The following is a 13,311-nucleotide window of genomic DNA, read 5'->3' on the forward strand; positions in this document are numbered from 1 at the left end:
TCCGATTCCTCTGGACAGAAAGGGTCTGGGGTAAGAAAGAAGAGTGAGGATGATGTATACAAAGAGTAGAGCAGTCAGAGAAGACATATACAAGTGTTTTTAACCCTTGAAATGCTGTGGAAGCTATATTGAGAGGGGGAACCAGATCCGATAGCAATAGTCAGCTTGCTATCAAAATCCGATTCCTCTGGACAGAAAGGGTCTGGGGTAAGAAAGAAGAGTGAGGATGATTTATACAAAGAGTAGAGCAGTCAGGGAAACAGATGTGCACAGTGGCTGCGTTTGATGATTTTTTTCCTGATTTTTTCAGTTTGTTTGCGCCCCCCCCAAAAAAAATTTTCAGCACCAACTGCCACTGGGAGGGGGTAATAATAAATTAGATAAAATAATAGGAGGTGTAACAATAATGTAAAATAATAAAAGGATTAACAATGAATATAAAATAATAGGAGGGGCAATAAAAAATTTGATAAAATAATAGGAAGAGATGATAATGATGACGTATATACTGGTAGATATATAATAGGTGGTAGGAATAGGAATAATAATAATAATAATAATAATAATAATAATAATAGGGACTGTGAGGAGAATTTCCAGTGTTCAATAATATTAAATAATAGGAGGGGATAATAATGAAGACATAGGAGGGGTAAGAATAAATTAGACACATTAATATGAAGGGATAATAATGATGACGTGTGTATAGTTTTTTTTATATATATATATATATACACACACACACATATATATATAGGAGTAATAATATTGTACCATATATATATTTTATAAGGAGTGATAATATATACATATATATGTGTGTGGATGGACAAATAATATTGTACAGGGGACGCGCACGGGGGCGGGGACGGTAGAAGGATGATTAGCATTCGGGGGAGAGTAGGAGGAGCGGCAGTGCAGAGGGCTGGAGAGGCGGAGTTCCGATCTCCGCCGAGAGAAAGGGGGAACAGATTTCGACGGGGAAACCATTCTCGGCACAACAGCGGTCACTGACTGTATGTATCTTTCTCCACTAGAATGTCTCATGTCAATGACGTCACCTAAAGATGGCCCGGTCCCAATCCACTTGACAGGAAGTGCACATGCGCACTGACAGCGGCGGGGCGGGCCTGTAGTATACGGGTGCTGGCTGCTTTAGTGCACGCATACTGTATACTTTCCCCCGCCTATACAACCGTTTTACTTCCACTGGTTACACCACAGCATTGAATTTCAGTTTTTCTGCTGGGTTAAAAATAAACTATATCAACTAAAAAGCGTAGCGTGACCTCCTCGTATTGAGAACGCTTATTAGGCAAGAGTATGCGGAAAAGCCAAGGTGATTGGTTCCACGGTCTATGTGCCCGCCTCCGCTGATGATTGGCAGTCCTTTTACGAGTTTTGTTGCTTTGTGTAATCTCGCGAGAAGAGAGGCGGGAGCTCCGTATTTGGGTGAAGATGGATCTGTATGACGAGTTACCGGAACCGCCGCAGCTTCCCGGTGAGCGGAGAGGACGTGTCCATCCCATACCTCAGTGCTGGGGCGGGGGGAGAGTTCTAGGGACACGGTTCTAAAGGGGGGCATTGTTATTACACCCTCTTACACACTGCGGCTTGAAAATGCTCACCACAGTGTTTTGTACTGCGCTAAAATGCAGCCCATTGTTTACAATGTGCCTGTACACACACGCAAGCCCTACTCAGTGTTGCCAACCTACCAGATTGAAATTTACTGACACGACACCCAAAATTTACTGACACCGCCACGTTTTTACTGGCATATCCAAAAGTTACAAAATGACAGTTTATGTGCAAATTTCAGTATTTAGGCTACAAACAAGTTTACAATATGCAATTAGAAAAGTGATTTAAGGTAGATATTAAGGCAAAAACATATTTCTTATTTTATTTTCGATATTGCAGACCTCTCAAGTCTCCGCATTTCTGTGGCAGCACCCGCAAGCCCTCCCGATCTCTCAGGGATGATCAATGCAGTGGGGAACAGCTGTGATCACCGATCTCCTCCTTTTATATCGATTTTTAGCTGACAGTCGCTTCTTCTTTCCCTCCTGTGGCTGTCAGCTAAAAATCCTATACAGGGAGATCGGTGATCACAGCTGTCCCTCCTGCTGCACCGATCATCCCCGGATGTTCTGTGTTCTCCTCCTCCTCCTCCCACCTCCCTCCTCCCCCCTCGTTCTCCTCCGGCCCCCTCTGTGTCCTCCTCCGCCCCCCCGTTCTCCGCCCCCTCTGTGTTCTCCTCCGGCCCCCTCTGTGTTCTCCTCCGGCCCCCTCTGTGTTCTCCTCCGGCCCCCTCTGTGTTCTCCCCCGGCCCCCCGTTCTCCTCCGGCCCCCTGTTCTCCTCCGGCCCCCTCTGTGTCCTCCTCCGGCCCCCTGTTCTCCGGCCCACTCTGTGTCCTTCTCCGCCCCCCGTTCTCCTCTCGGCCCCCTGTTCTCCTCTGGCCCCCTCTGTGTCCTTCTCCGCCCCCCGTTCTCTCGGCCCCCTGTTCTCCTCCGGCCCCCTCTGTGTCCTTCTCGACCCCCCCGTTCTCCGGCCTCCTCCGGCCCCCTCTGTGTCCTTCTCGACCCCCCCGTTCTCCGGCCTCCTCCAGCCCCCTCTGTGTCCTTCTCGACCCCCCGTTCTCCTCCGGCCTCCTCTGTGTTCTCCTCCGGCCCCCTCTGTGTCCTTCTCGACCCCCCCGTTCTCCGGCCTCCTCCGGCCCCCTCTGTGTCCTTCTCGACCCCCCGTTCTCCGGCCCCCTCTGTGTCCTTCTCGACCCCCCCGTTCTCCTCCGGCCCCCTCTGTGTCCTTCTCGACCCCCCGTTCTCCTCCGGCCTCCTCCAGCCCCCTCTGTGTCCTTCTCGACCCCCCGTTCTCCTCCGGCCACCTCTGTGTCCTTCTCGACCCCCCGTTCTCCTCCGGCCACCTCTGTGTCCTTCTCGACCCCCCGTTCTCCTCCGGCCACCTCTGTGTCCTTCTCGACCCCCCGTTCTCCTCCGGCCACCTCTGTGTCATTCTGGTCCCCCCGTTCTCCGGCCACCTCTGTGTCCTTCTCGACCCCCCCGTTCTCCTCCGGCCCCCTCTGTGTCCTTCTCCGCCCCCCCCGTTCTCCGGCCCCCTCTGTGTCCTTCTCCGCCCCCCCGTTCTCCTCCGGCCCCCTCTGTGTCCTTCTCCGCCCCCCCTCGTCCCCTGCAGCCGCCTCCCCTCCTCTCCTCCTCCCGCCGGCTGCGGAGGAACTAGTAATTGGACACAGTGAGTGAGTTCGCTCCTGTGTCCTGTGATAAATGAGCAGAGTAAACTGTGTCCTTCTCGACCCCCCGTTCTCCTCCAGCCCCCTCTGTGTCCTTCTCCGCCCCCCGTTTTTCCTTCTCGACCCCCCGTTCTCCTCCGGCCCCCTCTGTGTCCTTCTCCGCCCCCCGTTTTTCCTTCTCGACCCCCCGTTCTCCTCCGGCCCCCTCTGTGTCCTTCTCGGCCCCCCGTTCTCCTCCGGCCCCCTCTGTGTCCTTCTCGGCCCCCCGTTCTCCTCCGGCCCCCTCTGTGTCCTTCTCGACCCCCATTCTCCGGCCCCCTCTGTGTCCTTCTCGACCCCCCCGTTCTCCTCCGGCCCCCTCTGTGTCTTTCTCGACCCCCCGTTCTCCTCCGGCCCCCTCTGTGTCTTTCTCGACCCCCCGTTCTCCTCCGGCCCCCTCTGTGTCCTTCTCGACCCCCCCCGCCGTCCCCTGCAACCGCCTCCCCTCCTCTCCTCCTCCCGCCGGCTGCGGGGGAACTAGTAATTGGACACAGTGAGCAAGTTCGCTCCTGTGTCCTGTGATAAATGAGCAGAGTAAACTGTGTTAACTCTGCTCAGTTTATGAATGAACAAGAGCCTCTGTCTCCTGTTCATTCATCTTTAGTGCTGAGAAAGGGACTGGGGAATCTCTGTCCTTAGTCCCTTTGTCTATCTCAAAGGGGAGATGTCAGGGGTCAGTTTAGACCCCTGACATCTCACTAAACCCCCCAAAATATATAAAAAGAATATTGTAAAAAAATAAAATAAAAAAACTACTGACACCACTCTCCCCTGCCCTAACAACACTGTCCACTGCCCCAACCCCTACCCCCAAAAAGCATTGTGAAAAAAAATTAAATTGTAAAAAAATAAATTATTAAAAATAACTACTGACACCGTCCACGTACCACCTACCCCCTTCCCCAGAAGCACTGCGAAAAAATATTAAAAAAGTGATTTAAATATTTTTCCGGGGGGGGGTTTGCGGCCGCAAAGCACCACCTCCCTGAAATGAGTTTCTGCAGGTTGGGATGTCTGATATAGTAAATAAGTAGCTCAGGGACAGGAATCGAGAATGGAAAGAAATTAGAAAGGGCGGCACACACATGAAATTGGCTCTCACAGTGACACTGACAGCAGCACAGATGATGATGGCACCTCATCAACATGACACGTCCCCTCCTGAGTCAGTGACCCTCTCTCTCCATGCCAGGTTATCCTTTCAGTCCACTCCCGGCTTGCCTTCCTCCCGTTCCGCAGACCTGCACATGAGGCTCCGGCTGCCCCGTTCCCTTGCACCATGACTTCACAAGATGCACTGCCGTCACGGTCTGAACACACTGTAGCAGGCCCTCAGATGGTCTCAGCCAAGCGTCATAGCCATATTTTTTTTTTTACTGGCAACCTTTTTCTTTTACTGGCAGGAGAAAAGTGCCCATTTTTTACTGGCTGCCAGTAAAAATACTTGTGGTTGGCAACACTAGCGCTACTTATTCTTCAGGCAAAATAGAAAAGTCTGCATTCCTGGTCAGTATTTTGCACCTGTATGTGCTTATATGTGCACAATTCTTTCATTAAAATAAAGCTAAAAGAATGTGTGTGCATCCTCGCAATACGTGCAAATCTTAAAAAAAGCCCATCCTCCGGTTTTTTGTTTTGTTTTTTTTTCTGGCTGGAATTTCTGATGCTCATACATGAGTATTTTGTGGTCCATTTGCAGTGCAAGGTTCTGCACCTGTGTAAGCAGGTCCATACTAAAAAAATGGGCTGCGTTCAGATCGCTATAGAAAAACGCTGGAATGCCTGAAAACTTGGCATTTTTAGGCATCCCGTGTGCAAAGGGCTTAAAGCAGAACTTTACCCATAACAACTTGAATAAAAATAATGTTCTTTAGCAAGAAACATTCATTTCACACTAATAAGTACGCTACCAAAATTAGTGTGTGCTTTAAATTGTCTCGAGCATTGTTCCTGTTTCTTCTTGCCGGAGGTTGCCATTTTGTTGAAGCCCATTACCCCTGAACAGCAGTAAATCACAAAGCGGAACGATACCCGTCAATTTAAAGTGGAAAGTTAGTCAGAAAATCAAGTTTTGCTAGATCACGTCAGGCTGGCCCTTTTGCAGGTGTAAAACTGCCTACAGTGCCTTGCAAAAGTATTCGGCCCCCTTGAACTTTTCAACATTTTGCCACATTTCAGGCTTCAAACATAAAGATATAAAATTTTAATTTTTTGTGAAAAATCACCAACAAGTGGGACACAATTGTGAAGTGGAACGAAATCTATTGAATATTTTAAACTTTTTTAGCAAATAAAAAACTGAAAAGTGGTGCGTGCAAAATTATTCGGCCCCTTTACTTTCAGCGCAGCAAACTCACTCCAGAAGTTCAGCGAGGATCTCTGAATGATCCAATGTTGTCCTAAATGACTGATGGTGATAAATAGAATCCACCTGTGTGTAATCAAGTCTCTGTATAAATGCACCTGCTCTGTGATAGTCTCAGGGTTCTGTTGAAAGCGCAGAGTGCATCATGAAGACCAAGGAACACACCAGGCAGGTCCGTAATACTGTTGTGGAGAAGTTTAAAGCCGGATTTGGATACAAAAAGATTTCCCAAGCTTTAAACATCCCAAGGAGCACTGTGCAAGCGATCATTTTGAAATGGAAGGAGTATCAGACCACTGCAAATCTACCAAGACCTGGCTGTCCCTCTAAACTTTCAGCTCAGACAAGGAGAAGACTGATCAGAGATGCAGCCAAGAGGCCCATGATCACTCTGGATGAACTGCAGAGAACTACAGCTGAGGTGGGAGAGTCTGTCCATAGGACAACAATCAGTCGTACACTGCACAAATCTGGCCTTTATGGAAGAGTGCCAAGAAGAAAGCCATTTCTCAAAGATATCCATAAAAAGTCTCATCTAAAGTTTGCCACAAGCCACCTGGGAGACACACCAAACATGTGGAAGAAGGTGCTCTGGTCCGATGAAACCAAAATCGAACTTTTTGGCCACAATGCAAAACGATATGTTTGGCGTAAAAGCAACACAGCTCATCACACTCAACACACCATCCCCACTGTCAAACATGGTGGTGGCAGCATCATGGTTTGGGCCTGCTTTTCTTCAGCAGGGACAGGGAAGATGGTTAAAATTGAGGGGAAGATGGATGCAGCCAAATACAGGACCATTCTGGATGAAAACCTGTTGGAGTCTGCAAAAGACCTGAAACTGGGACGGAGATTTATCTTCCAACAAGACAATGATCCCAAACATACAGCAAAATCTACAAAGGAATGGTTCACAAATAAACGTATCCAGGTGTTAGAATGGCCAAGTCAAAGTCCAGACCTGAATCCAATCGAGAATCTGTGGAAAGAGCTGAAAACTGCTGTTCACAAACGCTCTCCATCCAACCTCACTGAGCTCGAGCTGTTTTGCAAGGAAGAATGGGCAAGAGTTTCAGTCTCTCGATGTGCAAAACTGATAGAGACATACCCCAAGCGACTTGCAGCTGTAATCGCAGCAAAAGGTGGCTCTACAAAGTATTAACGCAAGGGGGCCGAATAATTTTGCACGCCCCACTTTTCATTTTTTTATTAGTTAAAAAAGTTTCAACAATCCAATAGATTTCGTTCCACTTCACAATTGTGTCCCACTTGTTGGTGATTCTTCACAAAAAATAAAAATTTTATATCTTTATGTTTGAAGCCTGAAATGTGGCAAAAGGTTGAAAAGTTCAAGGGGGCCGAATACTTTCGCAAGGCACTGTATACTGTTTTAAAATCCAATAATACACGGTCTCACCCTGCTCTGCACATGCTCAGTTGCTCTTCATTTTTAGGCACTGCTGAGTTTGTAGAGGCCGATCTGCTTACAGCTTTAAGCCCTGGTTCACACTGGAGCGATTTGGCATGCAATTTGACATGTCAAATCGGTGGTAAATTCCGGCAATAACACCGTCTGAATCGGTGCGACGCCGCACCAATTCCCAAATGGAGTTTCTGTACGACTTTTGGCCACTTAGGGGTGCGATTTCCGTAGACATCATTGCAGCAACCCGCACAGATGTCTTTCTGAACTCACGTGATTTCATTCCCGCTGTCAGTGTTAACCTGGCCTAAGGTGGACTTAAATCCTCCTATCGTTTACAGCCAAGGAAAATGCTTTTTTTTTTTTTTTTTTTTAATCTTTATTAAAGGTATGCGGAATGATCAATAAGGCATAGTTTTACATACAGTAACTGGTGACATCTAGAGATAGACATTAAACTCAACATTTCAAAAAGGCAACGGGTAACAGCGACAAAACCAACAAAAGTTTCTTAACAGCCATATGAAGAAAATTATCAACTGTAGGTTATTGCTTCTATTTTAAATAAAGCCTGTTTTTCAAACAGGACTGTGACGGGAACCTCTAATTGTAAAAGACCCATCATTTTATGGGTCATACATATACCTATAAGTTATAGTGTGAGACAAGTGTGACCCTAACTAGCAGGAACCTGGCTAAAGAGAGGTAGGGAACAACACTTTAATGTCGTAAACTGTCTCCGTCACGTCTCTTTTACCTTCTTATTGTATGGGTGGCACCTACCAATCACCGCATACCGATTGATTTTTTCAGAGTAATATTAAAAAAAATAAAAAGGATGACACCAAGGTGCCAGGAAAAGATGGAGAGGGGGGGGGGGTTAGAGGGAATTGGGAGGACAGAGGGGGGGGGGGGGGGTAAGAGGTAGGGAAGGGTAGGGAGCTTCAGCTGGGTCGACGACTGCAGACTTCCGAGTTACCTGGAGAAACTTACTCAAGTGTATGTCTCATATTCGTTCGAAAACCAGAACAAATCCCAGTGTATCCAAAGTGCATTGTGTTCCTCCTCCCTATCACCAAGGACTGCTGCCAGGCGTTCTATCTGTTGTATGTCGTTCACTCTGGCAAACCACTGTGACACCAAAGGTGGGGACTGTTGCCTCCACATGCTGGGGACGCAGGCCCTTGCTGCATTTAAAAGGTGTTTCAGTTAGGGCTGAAACAACTAATCGATTATGAAATTAATCGATTACTATTTTCATAATTGATTAATTGGCCAGTAACATAATGGGGTTAAAAAAAACTAAAATGAGCTCTTTATAGTACAAAAAGATCAAATAGCTAGTGTAAGTATTACTTTCACAGTTCTACAATAAAAAAATGAACCCTTTACAGTAGTGATTATCTGCTTTTTTTTTGTACTATAAAGGGCTAATTTTAGATTTTTTTTTTTTTTTTTTTTTTTAACCCCATTATGTTACTAAATGTCTTAGGCCTGGTTCACATCTATGTGTTTTTTGTAGAAACGCACTACAGTTCATTTACATGGTTTCCTATGGGACACGTTCACATCTTTGCTTTTTTCAGCCGCTGCGTATTTGGAAAGGGTCAGGGTCTTTTTTTTTTTTTTTTTTTTTTTTAACGCAAAACGGTGCTTTTTTGGTTCAATATACTTCATGGAGAAGCTGAAGAAAAGCATGCAATGCGTTTTTGCATCAATTTGTGTTTTTTAATCTGCCCAACAACAAATTGGCCAAAAAAAAATCAAAAACGCAAATCGCAGCAAAATCACGTTAGCAAAAATCAAAACACACAGCAGAAGCACTGCAGAAACATATCAAAAGTAAACTGCATAGGTGTGTACCAAGCCTTATGCTGGCCACACCGATCAATTTTCAGACGAGAATATTCAGATGAAAAATCTTTGTACATTCGCTGAATGAAAGAATGTTTGAAATTTTCACTTGTTTTTAACACGAATGTAATTTCTGAACGAAAACCACATCCACTGTCTGAAAATTCCTTTGACTAAGAAGTTTTCTATTTCCAAATTTTCCCATCACTGTGGTTGAAAATGAACGTTGATTTCACCCCACTAACGATTATAAAATCGAACAAACGTTCTTAAAATTACATTTTTTTTGAGGGAAGACATTTTGTTTTTGGGTTTTTTTTTTTTTTTTTTTTTTAATAAAAAAAATTGATCTGAGTCTGATGATATTTACCAGATTCACCCTTTAATAGTGTATATACAGGATATCTCTCCTCTAATAGTATATACAGGATATCTCTCCTCTAATAGTATATACAGTATATCTCCTCTAATAGTATATACAGGATATCTCTTCTATCTGTTATTCTCAGCGTGGATTAGATATTTTGCTCCCTAACCATATAGTTGGTTATTTATATTTACCACTGCATAGAGATATTTAAGACTAAATTGCCTTTTTTTTAAAAACTTTACGTATTAACTAAATTATACACCACACTTTTTTTTTTTTTAAGGTTATTAATCGGTCAACTAATCGATTATGAAAATAATCGTTAGTTGCAGCCCTAGTTTCAGTAAAGATTTGTGATATCTCTTACAGGACATAGGGGTCAGGTTTAGGAGTATAGCTGCCGGGTTGTCATGAAGGGAGAAATCAGTAAGCTTGTGTACGATCTTCAAGACCTGGCTCCAGAAAGGTACCAGCAGCGAACACTCCCAGAAGATGTGGAGTAACGTGCCAGTCTGGGTACCGCACCTCCAGCGCTGTGACCTGGAAATATTGACGCCAGCACCGATGGGGTCCTGTACCAGCGCGTCAGGATCTTGAAAGTAATCTCTTGATATTTGCTGCACAGGGAAGACCTGTGCGCAAATAGAAGGATACAAGTCTTTTGATCCTCGGTGATCAAAACATTGAGGTCTCTCTCCCACTTCTTCAGATACGGGGGATCATGTTGCGATGTGGCTGTCAGTAGTGGAAAATGCTTCTGTTTGATCTGCTATTGCCATGGTGCTGCACATGTGATCAGTGATGACACCAACAATTTGATGGTTTGACAGGTTGGTTGAAGACACAAGCAAATGTGACAGTTAGCAATTCCGGAATGTAACTGTTTTTTGAAGCCTTTAATCAATAGGTTTAACCACTTGAGCCCCGGACCATTATGCTGCCTAAGGACCAGAGGTCTTTTTCCAACTTGGCACTGCGTCGCTTTAACTGCTAATTGCGCGGTCATGCAATGCTGTACCCAAACGAAATTTGCGTCCTTTTCTTCCCACAAATAGAGCTTTCTTTTGATGGTATTTGATCACCTCTGCAGTTTTTATTTTTTGCGCTATAAACAGAAAAAGACCGAAAATTTTGAAAAAAAAATGATATTTTCTACTTTTTGTTATAAAAAAATCCAATAAACTAAATTTTAGTCATACATTTAGGCCAAAATGTATTCGGCCACATGTCTTTGGTAAAAAAAATGTCAATAAGCGTATATTTATTGGTTTGCGCAAAAGTTATAGCGTCTACAAACTAGGGTACATTTTCTGTAATTTACACAGCTTTTAGTTTATGACTGCCTATGTCATTTCTTGAGGTGCTAAAATGGCAGGGCAGTACAAAACCCCCCCAAATGACCCCATTTTAGAAAGTAGACACCCCAAGGAAATTGCTGAGAGGCATGTTGAACCCATTGAATATTTTTTTTTTTTTGTCCCAAGTGATTGAATAATGACAAAAAAAAAAAAAAAAAATATTTACAAAAAGTTGTCACTAAATGATATATTGCTCACACAGGCCATGGGCCTATGTGGAATTGCACCCCAAAATACATTCAGCTGCTTCTCCTGAGTATGGGGATACCACATGTGTGGGACTTTTTGGGAGCCTAGCCGCGTACGGGGCCCCGAAAACCAAGCACCGCCTTCAGGATTTCTAAGGGTGTAAATTTTTGATTTCACTCTTCACTGCCTATCACAGTTTCGGAGGCCATGGAATGCCCAGGTGGCACAAAACCCCCCCCAAATGACCCCATTTTGGATAGTAGACACCCCAAGCTATTTGCTGAGAGGCATGGTGAGTATTTTGCAGCTCTCATTTGTTTTTGAAAATGAAGAAAGACAAGAAAAAACATTTTTTTTTTCTTTTTTCAATTTTCAAAACTTTGTGACAAAAAATGAAGTCTGCAAAATACTCACTATACCTCTCAGCAAATAGCTTGGGGTGTCTACTTTCCAAAATGGGGTCATTTGGGGGGGTTTTGTGCCACCTGGGCATTCCATGGCCTCCGAAACTGTGATAGGCAGTGAAGAGTGAAATCAAAAATTTACACCCTTAGAAATCCTAAAGGCGGTGCTTGGTTTTCGGGGTCCCGTACGCGGCTAGGCTCCCAAAAAGTCTCACACATGTGGTATCCCCGTACTCAGGAGAAGCAGCAGAATTTATTTTGGGGTGTAATTTCACATATTCCCATGGCATGTTTGAGCAATATATCATTTAGTGACAACTTTGTGCAAAAAAAAAAAAAAAAAAAGTGTCACTTTCCCGCAACTTGTGTCGCAATATAAAATATTCCATGGACTCGACATGCCTCTCAGCAAATAGCTTGGGGTGTCTACCTTCCAAAATGGGGTCATTTGGGGGGGTTTTGAACTGTCCTGGCATTTTATGCACAACATTTAGAAGCTTATGTCACACATCACTCACTCTTCTAACCACTTGAAGACAAAGCCCTTTCTGACACTCATTGTTTACATGAAAAAGTTATTTTTTTTTGCAAAAAAATTACTTTGAACCCCCAAACATTATATTATTTTTTTTAAAGCAAATGCCCTACAGATTAAAATGGTGGGTGTTTCATTTTTTTTTTTCACACAGTATTTGCGCAGCGATTTTTCAAACGCATTTTTTGGGGAAAAAACACACTTTTTTACATTTTAATGCACTAAAACACACTATATTGCCCAAATGTTTGATGAAATAAAAAAGATGATCTTAGGCTGAGTACATGGATACCAAACATGACATGCTTTAAAATTGCGCACAAACGTGCAGTGGCAACAAAATAAATACATTTTTAAAAGCCTTTAAAAGCCTTTACAGGTTACCACTTTAGATTTACAGAGGAGGTCTACTGCAAAAATTACTGCCCTCGAACTGACTTTCGCGGTGATACCTCACATGCATGGTGCAATTGCTGTTTACGTTTGACGACAGACCGCCGCTTGCGTTCGCCTTAGCGCGAGAGCAGGGGGCGACAGGGGTGCTTTTTTTTTTTTTTTCTCTTTATTATTTTTTTGCTTTTTTTATCTTATTTTTAAACTGTTCCTTTCATTTTTTTTTTTTTTTTTTTTTTTATCATTTTTATTGTTATCTCGGGGAATGTAAATATCCCCTATGATAGCAATAGGTAGTGACAGGTACTCTTTTTTGAAAAAATTGAGGTCTATTAGACCCTAGATCTCTCCTCTGCCCTCAAAGCATCTGAAGACACCAAGATCGGTGTGATAAAATGCTTCCCCAATTTCCCAATGGCGCTATTTACATCCGGCGAAATCTAAGTCATAAAATGCTCGTAGCTTCTGGTTTCTTAGGCCATAGAGATGTTTGGAGCCACTCTGGTCTCTGATCAGCTCTATGGTCAGCTGGCTGAATCACCGGCTGCATTCTCAGGTTCCCTGTTGAGACAGGAGAGCCAGAGAAAAACACAGAAGACGGTGGGGGGGGGGGCATTCCCTCCCACGGCTTGTAAAAGCAGTCTAGAGGCTAATTAGCCGCTAGGATTTCTTTTACATGAAAGCCGACCGCTGGCTGAAAAGAATGATACCAAGATGATACCTAAACCTGCAGGCATCATTCTGGTATAACCATTCAAAGTCGTGAATGGCGTACCTGAAGACAAAAAAATGGTTAACAATAAAGCACAGTAAACGGTAAAGTATAAAAAATTGCATACCTGAAAAGCAAACATGATAAAACATAATAACATAAAACATTGCAGAATAGAATACAGTAAAAAAGAGCAGAACAATAGAGAGAGAGAATAGAGAGAGAACAATGAAACAACTATATTTTTTTATTTTATATATTTTTTTTTTTTTTTTTACGCTTTTTTTGTAACTAACTTTTATAACGGTAACCGGTTCCAGGTTCGGGTCTCTCAAAATGCGATGGCATCTTGGGAGACCCTGTGAAAGTGTGCCTAGTCTGTGCAATGCTGTACCCTACGCTAATACTCAACTAG

General features: G+C 44.0%; 1 protein-coding gene across 2 annotated transcripts in view; it reads left to right on the top strand.

The window, feature by feature from the left end:
- The first annotated feature begins 1,353 nt into the window (after positions 1–1,353).
- Positions 1,354–13,311, top strand: part of ILKAP (ILK associated serine/threonine phosphatase) — a 90,638-nt gene continuing 78,680 nt past the window's right edge. For both annotated transcript variants that reach the window (XM_073625692.1, XM_073625693.1), the window contains exon 1: positions 1,354–1,501. In XM_073625692.1, the coding sequence (XP_073481793.1) occupies positions 1,459–1,501 (43 nt within the window). In that variant the 5' untranslated portion in view covers positions 1,354–1,458. The remainder of the gene's footprint in view (positions 1,502–13,311) is intronic.

Source organism: Aquarana catesbeiana, linkage group LG04 (genome assembly GCF_042186555.1).
Source record: "Aquarana catesbeiana isolate 2022-GZ linkage group LG04, ASM4218655v1, whole genome shotgun sequence".
NCBI lineage: Eukaryota > Metazoa > Chordata > Amphibia > Anura > Ranidae > Aquarana > Aquarana catesbeiana.